The 23,461-nt window shown below is 42.6% G+C and overlaps 1 protein-coding gene and 2 non-coding genes across 3 annotated transcripts; all 3 read right to left on the bottom strand.

Annotated features, from left to right (window-relative positions):
• Positions 1–15,065: 15,065 nt before the first annotated feature.
• On the bottom strand, positions 15,066–17,063 carry LOC123188897 (NADH-ubiquinone oxidoreductase chain 1-like). The gene has a single exon (XM_044601172.1). It carries the CDS (start codon positions 16,581–16,583, stop codon positions 16,212–16,214), a length of 372 nt encoding a protein of 123 aa, XP_044457107.1. The 5' UTR covers positions 16,584–17,063; the 3' UTR covers positions 15,066–16,211.
• Positions 17,064–17,845: 782 nt separating this feature from the next.
• Positions 17,846–17,920, bottom strand: TRNAP-UGG (transfer RNA proline (anticodon UGG)). The gene has a single exon. It is a non-coding gene; the product is annotated as a tRNA-Pro (tRNA).
• A 4,228-nt stretch (positions 17,921–22,148) lies between these two features.
• TRNAM-CAU (transfer RNA methionine (anticodon CAU)) lies at positions 22,149–22,222 on the bottom strand. The gene has a single exon. It is a non-coding gene; the product is annotated as a tRNA-Met (tRNA).
• Positions 22,223–23,461: the final 1,239 nt, after the last annotated feature.

The following is a 23,461-nucleotide window of genomic DNA, read 5'->3' as shown; positions in this document are numbered from 1 at the left end:
CGAATCCGCATAACTTTTCTGCCTGGATTGGGCTACCTTGAGTCTATCGCGAATCTGCTTAACCTTCTCTTCAGACTCTTTAATCAAATCTGGTCCAAACAACTGTCAGTCTCCAACTTCGGCCCACAACAACGGTGTTCTGCACCTCCTTCCGTACAGTGCTTCGAAAGGGGCCATCTTCAAATTGGCTTGATAACTGTTGTTATAAGAGAACTCTGCATAAGGCAACTTATCATCCCAACTAGATCCATAGTCTAGCACACAAGCTCTCAACATGTCCTCTAGAATCTGATTTACTGTTTCAGTATGTCCATCTGTTTGCGGGTGAAAAGCTGTACTAAACTCTAGTCTGGTTCCCAAAGTTTCATGCAACTGATTCCAAAACTTTGAAGTAAACTGGGTTCCTCTATCTGATACAATGGTCCTCGGAACTCCATGCAGACATACGATCCTGGTCATATAGATCTTTGCCAACTTAGCACTGGTGTAAGTGGTCTTTACTGGGATGAAATGAGCTACTTTCGTCAATCGATCGACTACAACCCATATCGAGTCATAGACTGAACGAGTCCTGGGCAATCCCGTGATAAAATCCATGCCTAGTTTATCCCACTTCCATTCGGTTATAGGTAATGGCTATAGCAATCCTGCTGGCTTCTGATGTTCTGCCTTCACTCTCTGACATACATCACAAACTGCTACATACTCCGCAATATCCTTCTTCATACCGGTCCACCAGAAACTGTCCTTCAAATCCAGATACATCTTGGTATTTCCTGGGTGAATCGAATATGGCGAATCATGGGCCTCTTGCAGAATCAACTTCCTGATCTCCCGATCATTTGGTACATATACATGGTCCTAAACCATAAAGTATCGTGCTCATCTTCACGAAATCCCTTGGCTTTTCCTTTGCTCATCGTTTCCTTTATTTCGGCAATCTCCTTGTTAATCCTCTAAGCTTCTCTGATCTTATCCATCAAGGTAGACTGAATCTCCAATGCTGCTACATAACCTTTCGGAACTATCTCCAAACATAGTTCACGAAGGTCTTCTATTAACTCCTTGGGTAATTCTCCGGTCATGAGGGTATTTACATGACTCTTGCGGCTCAACACATCAGCTACTACGTTAGACTTTCCTGGGTGATAATGTAATCTCATATCATAATCCTTAATGAGTTCTAACCATCTACTGCTGCTAACTCCAACACATGCACTATGGCTGCTAACTCCAAATCATGCGTAACATAGTTTAACTCATGGGGTTTAAGCTATCGTGAGGCATATCAAACAACTCTTCCCCGCCGAGAAGCGTCGCAATACACTTCATAATCTTTGTGTTGATCTGGTAGGATCAACAACGGTGATGTGACCAAGCGTGTCTTCAACTCCTGAAAACTGGCCTCACATTCCTCAGTCCAATTGAACTTGGTGTCCTTCTTTAACAACTCAGTCATGGGCTTCGCAATCTTTGAGAAATTCTCAATGAACCTCCGGTAGTATCCTGCGAGTCCAAGAAAACTCCGGATCTCTCCAACTGTCGTGGTTGATTCCTAATTTGTCACGGTGACAACTTTGGTGGGGTCTACTGCTATTCCTTCTCCGGATATAACATATCCAAGAAATCCAACTTCCTTCAAACAAAACTCACACTTGCTGAACTTGGCGTATAACTAATGTTCCCTGAGCTTGCCAAGTACCAAACGCAAATTTTCTTTATGTTCTTCTTCGTTCTTCGAGTAAACCAGAATATCATCAATGAACACTAAGACGAACTTATCCAAAAACTCCATAAACACTTTGTTCATCATGTTCATAAAATAGGAAGGTGCATTAGTCAGGACAAATGACATAACGGTATACTCATATAGCCCATACCTTGTGGTAAAAGCTATCTTAGGTATGTCTTGCTCTCGAATCTTCAACTGGTGGTACCCTGATCGCAAATCGATCTTGGAAAACACTTTAGCTCCTTGCAACTAGTCAAACAAATCATTGATCATCCATAGTGGGTACTTATTCTTGATCGTTACTTCATTCAATCCACGATAATCAACAACCATACTTAACGATCCATCCTTCTTTTCCACTAGAAGTACTTGTGATCCCCAAGGTGACGAGCTTGGGCAAATATATCCCTTATCTAGTAACTCCTTAATCTGCTTCTTGATCTATATATCTATCTACACCTATACTAATTACAGACTCCCAAGTAATTACCACGTTAATCAGAAATTTGGAGCCGTTCATCTGGTGGGACCAAGTTATTACGGTGTAGATCTGATTAGAGACTCCATACAAATTCACACGAAAAAAGACTCCATACAAATTCCACTTTATTCATAATCAGATAATGGGCCCGACTTAAGCTCCACGTTAAACGCTAAAGATAAGAGAATATTTGTCCATCCGATCTAATTTCCCCCCATCCGATTAATAAAGTTTGCATTGCATACGTTCTGTCAAAAAAATAGTTTGCACTGCTTACGTCGCTCTGCACCGAACGTACGTTTCCAAAGCCCCTCCCTCTATTAGCAGCGACAAGATCTCCTCGGTTATGTAGGAAAAGAGAAGGGGAAAAAAGGTATACATTTGCCTCTTTCTAATGGCCATCAATTTGATGATCGAAGCCATCGTCTGCATCTCTCCACGGATGAGTTATCAGATATTGCCTAGCTTGGCCGCTCTCCAACTGCCAAGCGTTGCCCCTTTGTTTTGAGGTTTCCCCTACTAATCACATTCTTGCCCAATTTCCTACAAGGAGCGGTTTGGTTGAACCCCATGAGAGAAGAAGTTTTGAAGTGGTACAATGGGGACTCACTGCAGCTGCAGCTAGGAGGAAGATGGCTTAACGCTAGCAAGGAATTAACGCATTGATTTGCTTGCTTGGGAATTTATTGGGTTTGAATCTTTTCTGTTAATCCCCATGAGCCATGAGAGAAGTTTTGAAGAAGTACGATGGGGACTTGGTGCACCTGTAGCTTGGAGCAAGATCAATGGCTTAATGGTAGCATGGAATTAACGCCTTGATTGGCTTGCTGGGAATTTATAGAGTTTGAATTTATTCTGGTCTGTAGCAAAATTGCTCCGAGTCACACAAAGTAAACTTTCTAGCTCGAATAGAATACAAGTTTAATAATATCTCAATGATATTATTTTACTGTCTGCAGGGTCTGAAGCAAAGAAGTACCATAGTTGATTGTTGCTTGAGAAGAAGGATTTATTGTCAAGGTTTCCAGATCGTGGTTGTGGTTGGCTGGGAGCATGTTTCTCTTTCACATTCTCCATGTTCTTTCACATACCTTATTTCCCTTTGGAAGTTTGCTTACAGAAGGTGCAGCGTCGTGAGGGCAACTATTGGCCAGAGGTAGATTCATATTCTGCTCCTACTTGGTTTGGTCTCAACATCCGTGATGTACGCTCATATGTATGTATCTCCAGAAGAAGCAAGAACTTTTTTCTTCTTAAAAAACAGATACACTCAATGCTATTAATCATGTAGGTTTGAACTAGGTGATTGCGATACGTCCTCAAACCTAATGTTTGATATATTGCCTACTATGTTCACAACAACTTTCAGTCCATGTAATTCTCTTTGGAGTCTTGAAATCTACGGTTTCGAATAGATACTTCACGGATTCGTCGCACAAAAAGTGTTTATCTTTGCAGTCCCAGATTATGTAAGTGTAGATGCACGCAAAAACTGTTATGAATAAAACGAGTTTGTAATACATCTAAAATCGGTTTGAGTTGTAACCACAACCCTTATATCTTGCCCAGCCATCCCAATACAAATATGTCCCCTATTATGAATTAATACCAGGGGTTACCTTACAGACATGGTAGGAGAAGGCAAGGAGTAACCAAAGCCTATAAGAAAGCAAGAAGTCAATTATGTGGCTTTGCATATGCAATGTGAGACAGTGTTGTTCATGATTGGAAAAGTGACAGAACTCAAACATGCAGAATTTTTTCGCAGAAACTTATATTGTCTTACCTTTCTGCTGTTACGTTATCTATGTTGTCAATGTTTCCTTTTCGCAAAGGTTTTGTCAATGTTTTATATCACTTTATCCAATTTTCCCATGAACTGAAAATGCAGAAACAGAGAGGGAGATATACTATTGGGAAGCATCACCACAGATTCGAGATGAGAAAACAATGGAGTATAGCCACGATTACAGCACCAGCTCGAGGAGAAAACTGCAACTAGAAAGGGAGCCGCCAGGAGAGAAAAGTTTGGTTGATGAGGAGGAAGCAATTCGTACTTGCTATGGCGGCAACAATGGCTGCATGGAGACCAATGAGAATAAGGTAATACAAACAATGATGGCAATGGAAGGCTGAGGGCAAGATAATGACTAGGCTGCTAAATCGATCTTTTTCTATCTATCTGCTGACCCATCCCCCATAACATATGAATTGGTGTCTCAGACATAGGCAATCTGTCTGTCATGAGGAAAATTGAATCATTGGTGTGTTGCACTATGACTTAACAGATTTGATCCATTTGTTTTTTGGTAGATCTCCGTATAATTCGATGCTTCTCATGGAACCTTCAGTTCTTTTTTTTTGCTTTTTCCATATTGATGCAAGCAACCCTGGTGGTAATTAAAAGAGCTAGATTGTGGCGTTCAAGGCAAGAATGTTGTCTTGCATTTCACATTCATACATGTAAGTATCTCAATTCTGCTTTTACTCACCGGTCAGTATGCATAGTGGTGTTTGCATCATCTCTAAAGTCCCAACAAAAAAAGCTTTAATGGCTTATTTGTGTTTTAGAATCGTTACTTTTTAGGCTGTCTAAATAATAATGTCATGTTGCTTCATATATTATCATTTGCAGATATCGATTTAGTTAGTAATGTGTTTTGACGAGAGATTATGGTTCTCAGCAAATGTAATAAAATTTATGTGTTCGTATCATGCCACTAACTCAGATTTGTGATCTCAAGGATGATAATAGATATACAATGTGAACCATGTTGTTTGATTTGCTTTAAGAATTATTTTAGGTAGTTCCTCCTTTCAGTTGACTACTATTCATATGTGGTATGATAAATAATACATGTGTTTATACATACCCATATATTATATACACGTGGGTATAGTGATTTTAGTCACATTTGTAGCGTCATAGACCATCGATCATGTGGCACCGAATTATAATGGCTTGGATCAATGAAAGAGTATTATATACTCAACCGAAAAAAATAATGCTACATGTGAAAGAAAACAGTCCTTGGCCAACAAAATATATTATCGTCCCAGATTTCCCTCGGTTAGTATTGAAGGAGACAGTGTTGGCCAACGAAACATAGTAACATTAGAAATTTCCTTCAATTAGTATTGATCTACATATCCGCAAAAAAAATTAATAACGTGAAAAAAATGAATCCTTGGCCAACTAAACGTAACAGGTTTAGAGATTTCTCTAGGTTAGTGTTATGTACACAGCAACACACAAAGAATACTACACATGAGAAAATGAGACCTTGGTTAACAAAACATATAGCAACTTTAGAGAACTCCCTCGATCAGATCTGCCCAACTCATCCCCGTAGAGAAGTCCAATCTCTCGATCGCAGCCGTACAATATCGTGAGTGACCAAGCACAGATAGATTATGTACCTTAAATTGAAAGTAAATGTTGCTTTTTTCTTGGATCAGTGACCACAGGTCATTCAGATAGAACTGGTACGTGTTGTCTCTTGCGCATTCGAGTTCAAACCATTTATTTTGTTTTTGTGGCTTTTGTAGGACTAGAGCTTGCACCGAAGGATGAGAAGGTGTGGCATCTTGAGATGCTGGCTTCATCCCTTAGAATTTAGTACTTACATTCTGGACTGTGTTTGAACTTAAAACTAAGTGGTGTGCACGATTTCCCTTGCAGGTGTAATTTCTCTTGCATTTTTGTGAGGGTTCGTCACTCAGCCAGTTACTGGAACCAATCTAATGTTTCATTGTGCCAGATCATTTCAATTAGTATAGCTAACGATGTTGCTGGATTAGCAAATCAATCTGGTTGTCTTCGTCTCTTCGACAACACATGAATCCTATATCATGTGAAGCATATATCATGTTATCATGCATTTTGTCGGATCAATTGTTATCCAGCACTTTGAATCAGTTGTTTATTTTTCTGGTGTCTTTGTCTTCTCCATTAGTAAATTTCACACCCTTTAGATATAAATTATTAAATTTGTTCACATTCTCTCTTTTTAGTTTATATTCATGTGGGTTGTGTACAAGAAGTCAACCAGTGATATAAGTTCCGACAATTGCCAGTCACCTGTGGTGGCTGTCATGCCTAGACGAGTCAAGACTCAAAGTGCATGTGTGCAACTGTACGTACTTAATGACAACCAACGCGTAATTGGCAGTATTGCATTGGACCATGCTAACCAAATTGAGATGCAGCCATATGTGCTACAAATCCGCCTGTTTCCAATAACTCAATAATTTTTCTAATCCACTTTCAGCATGCATGGTGATGGCGGACACAAAGTTGTTGCTTGCACTGCCTCATGACTAAGGATGAATACACACGGTGAGGATCCATGGTCAATGAGGTATGAGTTCATTTTTAATTTCAAATGAGGAAATAAATATTATGTGTTTTAGTAATTCTTCCTTCACAAAGTACCAGATGAAAACTAGACTGAATAATTTCTCTTATTTGAGCTGGTCTTCGAAAAATGCATGCCTATGACTATCAGTAGACTTACAAGTCCAATGCTCGTCCGTTATTCAAATTATTTTAATTTGTATTTTTAATATGGACTGCTGCAAAAATCATGATGACAATGACCAAACCATTTAAAGTTCCTCTTATATCTAAGAAAAATCCTCCGCAAAAAAATATGTAAGCAAAATATGGCGACTTATACAAAAGGAAAATCTGGAGTGACCATCCCGGCCTATTTGTTCAATAAAATCGCACAATAGCACGATGTGGCCTGTAATTAAACTTTGAAGTACATTTTTCGCGTAAGTCCATCATCGATGTTGTACATGTATACTATCCAAGTCCCAAATTTAAATTCTACATATATGCAAATATGTGGTTCAAGTGCATGTAATAAAAATCACTATATATATGTAAGGATCTTTGGTATGATGTTCACAAAAGCTCTCTAGAGGTTGTGGCATTCTTCAAATTCCAGATGTGATAAAGTGTGTTCTTTCTTTAATTTCAACTTATGTCTCTATCCGGTGGCATGCCTGGCAACTCTTCTGGAAATACATCCGTAAAATCCTTTACTACTGGTACTTCCTCTTGTACAACTCCTGATAAGGAATTTACCTGAGTCCTATTCGGCACATGCCGGGATACATGCTTGATCCTTTTTCCCTCTGGGGTGGTGAGTAAAATCATCTTACTGGCGCAATCGATGATTCCTCCATACATCGATAGCCAATCCATACCCAGAATCACATCCAAACCTTGCAATTCCAGAATTATCAGATCAGAGGGGAAAACATGCCTACCTATGGCCAATGGCATCTGAAAACATCCCTGGCTTGCCATATACTCTGCTCCGGGTGAGGTTACTAACATGGGTGTCTTAAGTATTCTAGTGGGCAGGTTATACTTATCCACAAATCCCCTTGATATGTATGAATGAGATGCACAAGTATCAAAAAGAACGACTGTAGTAAATGATTTAACCAAAAACTTACCAATTACTACATCTGGCTGGGCTTCAATCTCCTCTATGTTCACGTGGTTCACTTGTCCCCTGTTGAAAGGGTTGCGCTTCTTCCCAGAGCTTCCATTGTCATTTCCATTCTTAGCTTTAGGACATTCATTGGTGTAATGTACAGTCTTTTGACACTTGTAGCAAGTAATGTGGCTTAGAGCCTTCTTGGCAGGTGTTGCCGGGTTGGAACGGTTCTGTCCGCTACTTCCTCCATTACCATTGCTATTCTTGGGGACACTATGGTTATGAGAACTTCCTCCATTATGAGTGTGGCCTCCATGGTTATGCACAAGCCCTGCCGAGTTCGGGGTGAAACAGGGTCTCTGCTGAGCTCCAAATTATACTTCCCTTGTGCATACTTCCTCTTGCGGCTGTCAATCTGCTGCTTCTTCCCTTCAAGCATGAGAGCTCTATCCACCAACTCCTGGTAGTTATTGAAATTTGCTACCATTAACTGCATGCTCAGCTCATCATTCAGTCCTTTCAGAAACTTCTCCTTCTTAGCTGCATATGTAGCAACATCATCTAGAGCATAACGTGCTAACTTACTAAAGTCATCCACATACTGGCCAACAGTGCATCCTCCTTGGCGTAAGTTGCGAAACTCGCGCTTCTTCATGGCCATAGCTCCTGCTGATACATGGGCAGTACGGAAAGCTTGCTGGAACTGATCCCATGTGACAGTGGCTATAGGATATGTGCTAGTGTAATTCTCCCACCATGAGGTTGCTGTTCCATCCAATTAGTGTGCGGCAAAACGCACCTTCTCAGCATCTGTGCATCCTACATTGGTTAACTCCCTTCCAATCCTACAGAGCCAATCATCTGCAACTATCGGCTCGGTGCTAATGGAAAACACCGGCGGCTGCAACCTCAGAAAACGGACTAAACTGTCAACTGGGGGCGGTGGTGGTGGGTTTTTGTTGTTGTTGTTGTTGTTGTTGTTGTTATTGTTGTTGCCTTGGTTCTAAACTAACAACTACATCAGGGTATTTTTCTGCTGGATCAACTGAGTGAGCACCGGTGGAAAGGTAAATACGGGGTCATGTCTTGGAGGCATCTGAAGGTTTGGACAGAAGAGAATAGAATAGAATGAGGTCTAGTGAGAAAACACTACCCGTATGCACATGATACAAACACAGTCATATCACTCAATCAATCAAGCAAGGGCATACAATCAGTCTAGAACTATTGTTACATAGTGCTTGGACTATACTATTTACATGGTAGACTACTACTACTGTTTTGGTGGTCAACTAGAAATATTGATCGGTCGAAGACTCCATGACATCTGCTCCATCTTCATCAACATAGTCATCATCGCTACCGTCGGGGTCCGAGTCGGTGTCGTTGATGATGATGTAGTCCTCTGGACGAATCTCCTTGGGTTCTTCGTCTTCTCCTCCTGGCGCGGGGTCTCCCATGAATACTCCTAGCTTCCTTTCCAGATCATCATTCCTCTCCACTAGTACAACGATTTCCTCCTCCTAATCTTCACGAGTAGCCTTGAGGTCTTCCTCCAGCTCCGTGATCCTTGTCATTGCCTTCTTCAGATCTATCATGCCTGTGCACATCTGGTTCTCCTGGCGGCGAATATGCTGGTTTAACTCCTGGATGAAAGCGGCAGTGGATCTATCCTTCCTGGTAGATAGTATCCTTGAGATCCTTGTGTAAACTTCTCCAATGCGTCACATTGTGATGTGAGCTGCCATACTCTTTCCTAGACTCCAGGTTGGTGCATCGAAAGAAAACTCCATGGGCTCAGTGACTGGTGTGAATGTCCTTGCTGGAACTTGAACTTGAACTTGAAATTGATTCCTCTCCACTACAGGCATATATGGTTTGGTGGAGGCTGTAAGGTTAAAGGTTTTGCAAAAAGCCAATTTTTCCCTACTTCAAAGGAATCAATTTCATTTAACTATCATGGTGATTGTTAAACATTGAGAAGATTCACCCAACTCAATCCCAATTAAAAATAATCATCATTAAACCCAATCAAATTATATTAAGAGTGATGAGATCCACATGATAATCCAAGAACTAGATACTCAAGATGTCCATAACCAGGGACACGGCTAACCGTGATTAGTTTTTACACTCTGTAGAGGTTTGTGCACTTTTCCCCACAAGACTCGACCTCCTCTGTTGGAGTTCTCGCACTACATGGTGTTTGATAAACGGATGACCGAGACACAATCTTTCCGAAGAGGTCCTCTTAACCGATAGATAGGCCGGTACACCTACAATCCCCTACATCTGCTAGCCCGTCATGGAAAGGTTTCCCACAACTTACTCAACTATGCCAGAGCCCATAATGGCATGTGGCTGCACACAGAAGTTTCCAGTATGAATAATCTTATTATCCCTATGAGCCTGGGTGGCGGTCCATAGGAGAATCACACGGTACCCCGGGATTTCCAAAATACAGGCAATCACTGGGTTCCCCAGGTGCCTCAATCCACCCAGATGTGTATTAAAGTTGCCAGCTTAAGTAACCATTAATTAGCAATCTCACATCTGTCATGAATACACTCAAACGTCTACGAGCATAGCATGGCAATATAAGCAACGTAGAAGTAACTCCCAGGGTTTGATAATAAACAGGTAAATAGGTACTTCCTCATCTACTTCCCAAACCCAACAATTTAATTCAGATCCTAACCATGTAACGTTTGAGGGTTGATCTAATGCAATGAAAACTAGATAGTAAGAGGTATGATCAAAGTGTTACTTGCCTTGCTGATGATCCGTGAAACCTAGAGACTCGATGTAGCACGCTTCGCACTCCGGGTACTCTATCGCAATCAAAAAGGCATACAATAAGAAATCAAGCAAAAGCATGGGTAAAACTCAAAATAAGATATCTAACCAGAAAGTTCAACTTAAGAACTATAGTTTTCAAAAAAATCAAATCAAACGAAGCAACAAAACTCAAACGGCGAGAGAAACAAGCATCGTTTACTAATCTGTACTAAGGTCAAATTTTACAGTACCAAAAACTTTTTTAAATTAGTTAAATGGAAAGAGGGCTTCGAGACGAAACTCTAGGCGCTTGAATCGCCTGATTCTGATAAACGAGTGAAAAGTTATACTAGAACGAAAATCGGATCAGAAATCGTGATCGAAAATAATCGCGGAAAATCCGAGAAAAAGAAAAACTGACGAAGAGGCTAACGAACGAAGGTTCACTGCTTGTGGCTAAACGGTGAACACCGTTCGTAAAAACGAACGTATGGATGAATGTCCGCTAAATAACTAAACGGAAAAAATAAAATCGATCTAAATAAAATAAAATAACATGGATCTAAAAAAACCATACAGTTTCCAAAGAAAACCGGCGGCGGCGGCGCTACCTCCGGCAAGTCCGGCGAGAGGCGGTGGGTCGGCGGCGGCAGCTCCGGCGAGGCGGCGCGGCGGTGGTGGCCGCAGTGGCTTAGGGTTAGGGTTTAGGGCGGGGCTGGTGGGCTACGGCTGTGTGTGGGGGGGGGGGTGCGGCTTTTAAAGGGTCGGACTGAAGAGTCATGGCCGAAAACGGCCCTAAGTCGGTTTGACTTTCTTTTTTTTAATAATTTTGACGTGTAGAAAAATAAAGAAAATAAATACTAAACGGACTCCATAAATCCTGTAATAAATTTTCCCCGTCCTCTAAAAATAAGCCGGACAAGGTGAACATTTATTTGGGCCTAAAATGAAATTTTGAAAATTGCATATTTTTCCTAATTCAAATAAAATAGCGATAAAACTTCAAATAAAAAATCTTATTTGATTTTAATATTAAATCTCTGATATTTTTTTATTTTGAGGAAGTCATTTTATCCTCTCTCTTTTATTTTTTTATGAAAGAAATATTTCAGAGAAAAATAATTAAAATCAAACGATCCTCTTTTCAAAATTCGAGAAGAAGTCCAATATGAAAATGACGAAATCCCCAACTCTCTCCGTAGGTCCTTGAGTTGCGTAGAATTTCTAGGATCAACTAAAATGCAATAAATCATGATATGTAATGATGATCTAATGTATAACATTCCAAATAGAAAATTTGGGATGTTACAGTTCTAATTTACAGAGTCAAGCTGTAATTGGGCTTAGTGCTGCGATTGAGCCTTAGGACTACGACTGATAGGTAAATGCCCCTTACTCAACCAATGAAGGCAGGTAGGGCTTTTCTTTATTTTGTTTAGGATTGGCAAGAGGATGGCTGCCTCGGCTTCAAAGCTGTTAGAGAATGCGCTCTTATCACTATAGGGACGCGAGAGAAATTCCTCGAAGGTAAGACTAAAGGGATGGGGCATTACCGGTGTTAGCGACGAAGGGATTATTTGCAAGAGAAGGTTGCCCTGTTAAGATACGAACATGGGGCATGGCACGCATAATAGTAAAAAAGGGCAAAGAAGTGGATTGATGGACAGAAGGAGCTGGAGGGCAACAAGGAATAGAAGAAGTTGTTCCACTCGTAGCTCTTCTTATTTTTTTAAAGCTTAACTCACATATCGGGAGCGGATGCTGCTCGAGCTAAATATATGCCCCCAACTCTTGAACAACTCTCACTTGCCTTGGCTGATAGCTTAGATGACCGACCGTTAGGCATGGTTACCAATGATTTCACAATATATATCTTGTTTGGTGAGCCAACCGGCTTCACCCGAGGATGAAGGTAGTAGAACAAAGAGGAGCTGCATCTTTTCCTGGACGAAGAGGAATCAAGGTCCATCTCATTAAGGCCAAACATTTAGTCTTGTTCCTGATAACAATAGGGAACATCTGGTCTTGTTTGGGTTTTCATTCAAGGATTTCTTCTTTCTTGCAATTCTGCGAACTTTGAATGCATCATTTCCTCCATTTCTCGGAACTTATCGCGGAATCTAGGCCCACTAGGACTCGGCGGGATTTCTGGTAAATCAAGCTCTCTCAGGGGTGGAAGCCAGCCCCCACTACTTGATGTTATCACTCTGCAGGATTCGACAATGGATTTGTCTTCCTCAGTCTCTTCGAAATTTTCCAATCCTGCTATTTTCCCCAAGTCTTCTTGAGTAATATGATCCCTGAGGGTCAATCCTTTCCCTTCCCCCCTTTGCCCTTTCAAATGAAAAAGAACTACCAATGCAAAAAAATGAAATGAAATGAACAATTGCTACTTCTTTATTAAATTACACCGAAAAGAAAGTCTGTAAAAAACAAGAGCCAACCTAAAACTTAACTACCCCTTGCCCTCCCACTGAACCCTTCTTTCTATCCAAAAAAAGGAAGAGCGCACCAAAAAAAAGAATCCAGAAAAAACTCCGCAACTTAAGCTCTCATTGCAGCGGCACCTGTTAAAGTGGCGGCAAGAAAGAAAAGACCAAAAAGAAGGTTTTTTTAATACCTCTGACGAACCGAACCAAGCAGTCTGATCATCCTTGCCCGTCCCCCTCTTCTGTCAACCGTTGAAAGAGCATAGCCCAGGAATGAACCATATCGATCCAAGGTTGCAAGGAAAGAAGAAAGGTAAACCAGACCATAGGAATCTTCTGATGAAGTCAATCAGAGAGGACGGTTAGGTTCTTTGTTGCCTCATCTGCTTAGCTTATAGAATTACACGGTTTATCACGATAGACATTCCAATCAATGGTTGGACGATCAATACCATCGAACTATTCCATTCCACTGCTGAATGACGGAAACGGAAGCTTTTTCTTACTGATGGACTGATCCTGGGAGTTCAGACTGACGGTTAGATGGTTGTTCGCTTGTGTGCTTATTTTCCTTCCCCACTCAAAAACAAGTGTTACAGAATGTTCTTCAATTCAAATAGGTATGATCCCGTCCATCCTTCCAGAGCTAGGCACCTGCTTCAGAATGAGAATCTTCGACAGAGATCGTTCCTTCAGTTTAGCAATCAATTAGATCCATACTGACTTAGCTTGAAGCATGGCTTGCCATTTCAAGGCTCGATGCTACTATTGGGAACATTATTGATACATAGACTTTCAAGAATCTCGTAGTTGAGCGGTACTGCCATCAATAGTACAAAGATGGAAAGGGACTGCTAAACATGGATAGAACGAAAGTCGAAGTCGCATGTCTCTCTTTTCCTGTTAGTTAGGAAAGAAAGCCGATATAAATAGCTACATACTAGCGAATTTCCTCTGACTACTCTTCCCAGGCTGGTCAAACTATAGGATTCCCATTCACTTAGTAAACTTATTGGACAGACGGGTCAACCACTTGACCGAGGGGAGTAAGGTTTGTCACCACAGTCCCGATAGAAGGTCGAGTTTAAAAACAAACAGAAGACAAAGCAACGAATGAAAGGAAGGACGGATCGCATCTCTTTACAACCAGGGCGGGTCTCGCTGCCAGATCAATGCGCAGGACGCACGATCTACAAATGACAATAGAAAGAGCCAATCAAGAACGAAAGAACCTGGAACAAACCCGCGAGTGAATACCAAACAGAGTAAGGAGGAAGGGTCAAAGGCCGCTTACTAAGCGAGAAGGCTCCAAGCAATAAGGCATTAGAAGGGAGCTTGCTGCTTTGCAACCTAAGATGTATAGCTAGGCTTAGTCATCAAGGGCCAATAGATAGAGCTGCTCTTGTTGCTAATGGAGACAGATTGGAGTGAAAAGAATGAAGGTGTGGGCGGGAAGGAGGAGGCAAGGCCCCCTCAATGTGTATTCGAGTACTCATTACGGAACCACCGATTGATCCGATTAGAATTCCCGCGGGGTAGCGCGGGGAACTTGCTGAATCAACTCCTTGGAATTGGAGGCCTGACTGAGGGTCAATCCAATGGTAACCTCAACCTAGGAATGTCTGTTTCACTTCCTGGACAGATCCAACTGAGATGCTCTGTCTCGATGTTGACCTAACATGGATTGATTCTAAATTATGAATCAAAAATCCTGATCTCGCAAAGGATTTGCAATAGTTGTGTGTACTCGAGGACTCTTAGGGAAAGAAAAGCACTTTTCTCTCTCAGTAGTTAGACCGGCTATCGGTGGGTTGGTTATATACTGCGCCTTCCTTCTTCGAACCTTTTGGTATGTATTGCCCCCTAACTATAGATCAGATCCACTGGACCAGAAACTCAATTCCGCACTACTGCTGAGTCGTCGGACTTATCCACCTCAGGGATTCGTGGAATTTCCGTTTTTGAATTGCGTTGGGGAAGTCTAGCAAAGCTAGGTAGATAGATAGAGTCCTTTCCCGCTGCTAAGGGAGAGCAAGAAACTAAATCAAATGATTGTTTTTTTTCACCAGCGCCCTTTTTTTGCGGGTACTAAGAGTCCTCTCACTACCAACCAGCAGACATCATCATCTGGCTGGGTCTTGCCGGTATCAACAACGAGAAAGAAGAACCAAATGGAAACAGCAACTAACTATGGCTCTTGGCCCAGACAACGTCCTAGGCGTAGGGGAGATCAAAACAAGAAGTCACGCCTAGACGACGACGCCCGTCCTGGGCTGCAGTAAGTAGATCGAGAGGTCGTTCCGCCCCTTGTCCCCGAAGATGGGTAATATGTTCTCATACAATGTTGCTCCAACTTTTTTCTAGAGGGCCTAGCTGGCGAGCGATCCCAGTCCGCGGCAGAGAACAAGACAGCAAGCGAGCGTACCTTTGTTCGCTTCTTTTCCACCAAGCACAGAAGTTTAAGGAGAACTGTAGGTCGGTGGCTACCTAAGGAAACTCCGATTCGATCCGCCCCCCCGGCTGGGAGGCATCTACCTCATCCCGATCACAAGGAGAGGTTCACCATGATGGGGGGTCAGGTACTTTAATTCTTTGCGTTCCGGAAAGAATGAAATGCATAGGGGACCATCCTTTTTTTTGCGGCATGCTCTCTGATTTACGGATTCGCAGGGGGCCGAGGGCCAACCTTAGTTGACTGACAATGACAAAGGCTTGCGAAACAAAGTAGCGCCTTTGAAATGGAATCTTAATTAACTATCAGTGGTGCGAAGCAGCTTAGCCCCGGGGAGCTAAAGGTTATACCTTTGTAAGCGAACTGTGGTTCTTCTATGTAGGGTATTCCTCCTTTACTCTCTTAATTAACGTCGAGCTAAGTGACTTTGTGTAGCGTAGTAGAATGAAGGCTACGTACGCACCGACACTCTCTTATCCCTAAGCCTCTTCGCTAACTCGCTCGCCTACAAAAATGAGTAGGCGAGGCTAGGCAAACTCAGCCGCTGACTTTGACTGTACTGTAGTAGACTTTCTAGCCTTTTATTTTAGAACCCTTTCTCATGTTCTTTCATCCATCAAGTAGGCGAACCGTCAGGTCCTTAGTAGCGTTGACAAAGAAGAAGAGCCGGTGAAAAAAAAAAAAGAAAGCTAGAATTTCCAATAGTGAGACCAGCTTGACAAGCTACCTTTCCTCTTGATATGAGGTGCGAAGAGAAACATCTCTTTTTTATGACTTCCACTTCTCGATCCCGGCCCGGAAAAGTGACCGACCCCTTGATGAATGAAAGAAAGGGTTTATGAGCCCTAGCCCTGTAAGCCCACACCTGTGTAGAGTAGATCGTTCAACACCTGCGGCACAAACCCATTTTTGACCAATTGGTCCGTATATCATAGGCGACCGAACGGCCGCCCCCCGTCTTACTAGACCAACCTGCTATAATTATTCCATAAACACCTAGCGAAGATATGGCAAACAAATAAAGTAGCCCTATGTTCGGATCTGACAATACCATACCATAATCAAAAGGTACAACGGCCCAAGCGACCAGACTTAACATAAATGTAGCCACTGGAGCCATTCTAAAAAGGGAGAAATTAGCACTACTTGGTGAAATAGGTTCTTTTAGAATCAATTTCAAACCATCTGCTAGAGGTTGTAACAATCCGAACGATCCCACTACATCAGGACCCTTTCGACGTTGCACAAAAGCCATTACTTTACGTTCAGCTAGCACTAAAAAGGCTACTCCTAGTAGAAGTGGTAGAATTAAACAAAGTATTTCCGCTGGAACAGCTATGTACGTTTTCGATTTTCTATTCACTCATGATCGGGCCTGACCTGGTCGACCCGATCAAACTATTTCACTTATGATCTGGCCTGGTTGACCCAATCATGATATTGAAGGATGGGACCTTTTATCGAAAAACTCCGGATCCCGAGAAGTTTTGAAGATGGTGCTCCTGTTACGTTACTTCGAATGGAATCCTCACTTGACTAAGCATAAGCGAAAACGTGGCTGAGAGTAAGCAATCCCCTTTCCTAGTGGTTGAGTCATGATCAGAAATATTGCGAAAGAAAGTGAAATGTCCTATCGTCGTCCCAATTTGGGTAATCCACGATGTCTCCATTTTATGTATCCATCTTGACTCGTTTTCGGTGTATCGATAGTTTGTTGTATTACACTTTGAACTAACCTAGAGGCCGTGCTTAGGCGAAAATCGATATCAGTGAAGTAATCCCGGAACTCTAGAAATCGTGAAGAATTTCTTCCATTTTTTTAATATCGCGAATATAGTGGAAAAAACTCTAGAACATTCCTTTGAATGGAATTGTTCATTGGGTTCGACTTGTTGTTCGACAAAATAGAAAGCTATTTATCGTATGTTATTGTAAGGTGATTCATTCATAACATTTATTATGTGTGGTTTCAAGATGCTAAAAAGTAGATTTGGTAATCGGCTTTTGAGCTCCATTATGTGGACTTCATCAATTTTCGAATTATGGACTTGGCGGTAGTGGTCAATACTAACTGCACCATCTAAATGCTCCCTGAACAGGTTTGCGTACTCGTCAGGGTTGAGTTGAGGGACCTGCCCGTGCGCTAATTGGGCTTCGAGGTGGCTATACGCGAAAAAGCTCACTTTCTACTGAGGCCTGTTCTGTCCTAAACTGTTCCAGAATGTTATTTGTTTCATAGGAAGATTCCAAAAGCACATTGATGCCAAAAGAATCTTCGGAACCGGTGGAGAGGCTATTCTGATTGAAGGCTAGACAAATAACATGACTGAGGTATGTAAATAAAACCTGTGAAATAGCTATATAATATGATCTAAATATAGAAGAATACCAAAGATAATGGATTGCAAAATAAGCTTTTTAGCTTTCTTTTTCTTTTGTGCGCGCTTTTCGCCTGCCTTCCCGACCGCGGATAGGCTACGGGGCTTTGCACTTCGGCCCCATTGTGTGAATACCACATCAAGGTGACAGGATTCGAACCTATGGCCCTCTGTACCCAAAACAGATGCGCTGACCAGACTGCGCTACACCTCGTCTCCCCCTCAGAACATATGGATCTACCCGATCCATAAAGAAAAGAACCACCGCTTTTAGGAAATTTTGACAATTCTCTTTCACTTGCATTTTATTTCGTGAAGGCTCGCTCTCGTTCTTCTTACATCTTGCCCTTTTTTCTTGAGAATTGTATCTGTGGCTACTGCTGTTTTGCCAGTCTGTCTGTCCCCAATAATGAACTCTCGCTGACCGCGCCCTATAGGGATCATCGAATCGATAGCAATAAGCCCTGTTTGAAGAGGTTCGTATACGGAACGCCTGGAAATTCTACTTGGAGCAGGAGATTCAATTAAGCGAGATTCGGAAGCTACAATTTCGCCTCTCCCATCAATAGGTTTAGCCAGAGCATTTATAACACGACCCAAGTTATATACGCTCACGGGTATCTGAGCAATTCTTCCTGTTGCTTTTACAAAACTTCCCTCTTGATGCTAAACCATAGCTCTAACTGAGTAAAATTCCACAATTTCTAAGAACGATATGCTTTTTTGCATTTTCCACTGTGAAAGCTTCTCTCAATCCCTCCCTAGTCCTTTCTTTCCTGGGCACAGGCTTACCTGGTTGACCGCCCACATTCATTCATTGTTCGTTCTGTTGTGGAATCGAACCACAGAGCTAGCGCAATTGGGATTTAGAGTCCCATGCGTGAAACTAAAGAGGATTTTCAGTCCTCTGCTCTACCAGCCAGAACCTAGAAGGACACTTCACACCCGATTTGACACAGCTAGACTGGAAACACTGCTTGTCAAGAGCACAGACCCCAGTATAGAATACTTTTTTGAGTATGTTGGTAAGGTCCGGTCATCCGCTTCTGTGCTTGCACTTCTGCGTAACTAGGGGTGCAAGTCCAGTACAGCGTACTTTCATAATTGAATCAAAAGCGTCGATACATGAAAAATCTCTATATACGATATTTATGACAAAGAATGTTGTTCTTTCAACATGATTCCTCAACAATTTTTTCATTGTAACTGACTCTCCGTTCCACTTTGGTTTTCGACTAATAATTACCATGATGAATTTCTCTTACTGCTTGGTTCCGCATTGGATTTTGGAAACTTTTGTTTAGAAAGTGGTGTCACGACCGTGGGGATCAAATGGATGGTTCAGGAAAGTCTAGTGAAGCGGCACGGTCTAATCATATAGATGACCATAGTGGTATGGTTCCATAGAAAATTACTGGAGGCCATTGCCGCCACTGAAATGGTTTCCATGCTCCGTTGGATGATTTGACGATATCGCAGTATCAAGCTAGAATGGTTTCAATTTGTAGGACGGGAAAGACACCTCATCCTTTGGTGCACACTAACCGATGAAGCTCAACCCTCTCTCGAACTGAGCTATTTCTGCTTTTTCAAACAAAAAGTTCGAGTAGTTCAGTGAAAAAACGGTCAAGCTTTCTTCCATCCTTCCTAGCTCCTCGAGCTTGCACCCGCTCGACGCCTTTTTCATTGATCATTCTGAGGTGGATTCGAACCACTCTCTCCATTTGGATTTCGAGTCCAAAAGGCCCGGCAAAAGAGGATTTTCAGTCCGGTGCCCGCTGCCAGCCAGAACGGGATTTTTCCACTTCACACCCACACAATTGGGATTTGATGAAATAGCTACGTTTTTTATTTCATTCGGATACTATCAATCTACTGTCAGTCTTTCTCTTTAGTTTTCTCCTTTCTTTCTCCTCAACCTATCTCCATTGGATGGACTTATGAAAGAATAATATCTAATCTCCCCATCGCGGTATGGATCCCATGTACCAGGAGCGCCAACACCGGTTCCTCGATCTTCCTATTGGAGGCATGGTCATGGCTTTGATTCATTCATTTCATTCTTTGTTCTGTTGTGGAATCGAACCACTCAAAGTATTTAGAGTCCTTTTACCAACCAGTCAGAACCAATATTTCTCTGTTATATTCTGTTTTTTCTTTGTCAGCTAGCACAATTTGGATTTCGAGTCCAATGCGCTAATGCTTTCTTTAGTTTTCTTGCTTGATTTTTATACGATTTTTTGAGCAACTAGCGTGAAAGCCGTTGCACGTTAGCTCATCCGTTTTCTTGCTCTTTCTCTGGGCTTTGACCATGTCTCCCGAACAATTTCAGTACATATGGCGCAAGACGATTCCACATATATATCAAGGTCGGAATGGGATCGGGTGTTTTCATGTCTCACCGTAGTGCTCGGTTTGTCTTGATTGGTGATTGATAAACAAGAAGCAAAATGGAAAAGTATAAAATCTACATGTTTATACCGTTGGGGTCCTTAGTTTATTCAAGTAGGCGAGGGCATTTCCATCGTGAAGGATTCAATCTAGCCACAAGTTCCCCTACAACTACCTTGTAAGGACTTCACCCCAGTCTAAGACCCCACCGTGGTATGCGCCAATAAGAACACCAAAGGCCTTTGTGGCACTAGTGGTACACAAAAGTCATGGGTGATCATTGGTCTGATGCTTTGGGTGAAACCAATTCCCAGGGTGTGACGGGGGTGTGTACAGGGCCCGAGTACATATTCACCGCGGCATGCTGATCCGCGATCACTAGCAATTTCAACTTCATGTTCCCGAGTTGCAGAGCACAGTCCGAACTGAGGCAATCTTTCCGGATTCGCTCCGCCATACAGCCTTGCTTCCCATTGTCATTCCCATTGTAGCACGTGTGTGGCCCAGCCCATAAGGGCCATGCGGACTTGACGTCATCCCCACCTTCCTCCAGTATCTCACTGGCAGTCCCTCGTGAGTGCGGCACGCACCTTTTTCTTTGTTTCGGAGCGGGGCGCGTACTATTACCACTACGTTCCACACCATTTTCTGGCCTTCATGCCGAGTCTTCCTCCGCCGCCAACTCGACGTCGTCGTAACCAATTTCAACCAAACCTCCATGCTCACTGGTACTTTGACGTCACTATAGGTAGGTCTCCGTGGGTCTTGGGCAAGACGACTTCGGTTCACACGTGAAAGTGCTTCGAAAGGCACCGGCTCCCAATGGTGAAATTCTTGCTGAAAGCACAGCTACGTGCTGGCACTCAATCAAGTAGTAGCGCTGGCACGTCACTCGGTGGCAATTTCTCCTTAGGCGCATGTCTCAGCAACACAAAACGAGGGTTTCGCTCGTTATAGGACTTGACCAAACATCTCACGACACGAGCTGACGACAGCCATGCAGCACCTGTATGAAAGTCAGTACCATCCTGTTAAGGACAGGTTTTGTTGTTCATATGTCAAGGGCTGGTAAGGTTTTGCGTGTTGTATCAAATTAAACCACATGCTCCACCGCTTGTGCAGGCCCCCGTCAATTCCTTTGAGTTTCGGTCTTGCGACCGTACTCCCCAGGCGGAGTGTTTCACGCGATAGCTGGGCCCCTGATCCTAATAGACCAAGGGCGAACACACATCATTTACGGCATGGACTACTAGGGTATCTAATCCTATTCGCTCCCCATGATTTCGCACCCTAGCATCGGTAGGGACCCAGAGAGCTGCTTTCCCTTTTGGCGTTCCTTTGTAGATCTATGGATTTCACCCCTACACACGAAATTCCACTCTCCTCTGTCTCACTCAAGTGAATTGGTTTCGAGAGCATTCCACCACTTTTTGGCAACTATCACTTTCAACCCGATTCACCGCCTACGTGCCCTTTAGACCCAGTCATTCTGGAGAACACTTGCCCCCCCGTCTTACCGCGGCTGCTGGCATGCAGTTAGCCGGGGCTTCTTCCTCGAGTCCTGTCATGATCGCACACTCGACAAAAGAGCTTTTCAAGCGGCATTGCCCTTCTTCACTCACGCGATATTGCTGGATCGGGCTTTTGCCCATTGTCCATGATTCCACACTGCTGCCTCCCGTGGGAGTCCGGGCCGTGTCTCAGTTCCAGTGTGGCTGATCATCTGAAAAGACCAGCTAAGCATCATTGGCTTGGTCAGCCTTTACCTGACCCACTACCTAATACTACATAGGCTCATCAAACAACGCTTTTGAGCTTTCTTCAGGATTTGGCCCGAATTGTTCGGCAGATTCCCACGCGTTATGCACCCGTTTGCCACTTTGTTCTCAACTATTCTGATTCCAGCAAACGGAGGCCATTAGGTCAAAGCCGTAGTGTGCGCCCTGTAGTTTTGAAGCAGGGCGAGACAACTTTAGCCAGGAGCCTCTTTTCTTTCCACACAGCTAGAGTTCCTTTTGAGCCAGGATCAAACTCAGATTTTGACTATGATTAGGCGGGGACAGGATTTGAACCTGCAGTCTTCAGGTCATGAGCCTGATGAGTTGACCAATTCCTCTACCCCGCTTCTTCCCCTGATCTTTCTTTCCCTCTTCCCATAAACATTGATTCTCTCTCCTAACCACTCTTAAATATGTGAAATACACAGAATTGATCCAAAACTACAAGCAAGGGAATCAACTCTTATTGTCGTAAAGGAAAAATAACCCCTTTCCTTTATATATATATACAAGGAACAAGTAGCCTTCGCCACCTATTCCTGAATTAAGGGAACGCGAGAAATCTTTCTCTATGTCAATTCAAAACAAAACAAACGGACGACTGAATCAAAAGTCTACTAGAGAGAAGATTGGCTCGAACGTCAACTACGGATTGCTCTATCCAACCAGCACATACCGTTTGCTATGATATTGTTTTGCTCATATTGTTTTATTGCCCGGGCATTGCTGCGGAAGAGTGAAATGAAAAACTCTTCTTGAAGAAGAGGACTCTTCTGCTTGATCTTTTGATACGGTGAGGGAACAGGTTTTATGCGTTCTTTGAGCAAATGGGGAAACAAACTGCTGATACAGAAATCTTTCACTTTTACTGCCGAAGGCACAAGAGAGACTATAGCTAGGAAGGATAAGCAAAGGAATCCAGATTCAATCGATTGTTTGAAGCCAAGGTCTCGAGCTAGTCCATCTTTCTATACGAATTTCTTTAAAGAATACTTCTCTTATGATATGATCTACTACGAGAGTGTCAAGCGGCGATGGAAGTTGAGTAACTGTCTTGGAAATAGGTAAGTCGGGCACATATTCTAGTTCCGATTCTAGGCTATCTATAGAAGAATGGAGTGTTCTAAATTCTACTATTTAATTTGGTGCAGAGGTAAGCAAGTCAGTCTCGGGTGGGAAGTAAGCACTATCAACTCAGGCGGGTCTTCAGTCCAAAGAAAAAGAAAGCGGTGGTCTGTACTTGAAAATAGGACTCTACTTTTTGATTGAAATAGGACTGTACTAGCATCTGCAAAAGGCAAAGCATGACCTATCGTGTAGTACTTCGGGTGTCGATCCACAGGGAAAAAATGGGAGAACTGGTTGGTTTGCACAAGTTCAAATATCTTGGCCTAACCTAATTTGTAGAAACCTGCGGCCTAAATTAAAGACTAATTCTAAACTAAAGAAAATAGAAATCGCCTAAGGCGCGTGCGGCCAAGGTCTTCCATAGGAGCTCGAAGGAAGAGGTTCTGAATAACTATACAATTTATAAGATGCAGTGGATTAGCTAGACATTGAAAAGCTGCCACTCTGAGGGAATTTGT

The sequence above is a fragment of the Triticum aestivum genome, chromosome 1A, assembly GCF_018294505.1.
Source record: "Triticum aestivum cultivar Chinese Spring chromosome 1A, IWGSC CS RefSeq v2.1, whole genome shotgun sequence".
Taxonomy (NCBI): Eukaryota; Viridiplantae; Streptophyta; class Magnoliopsida; order Poales; family Poaceae; genus Triticum; species Triticum aestivum.
The sequence above is the reverse complement of the archived record's forward strand: the minus strand, read 5'-3'. Positions and strand labels throughout refer to the sequence as shown.

What these genes read in the sequence shown, in the direction of transcription:
- LOC123188897 (XM_044601172.1), bottom strand. Translation starts at nt 16,583, where the DNA reads ATGGCTTTTGTGCAACGTCGAAAGGGTCCTGATGTAGTGGGATCGTTC.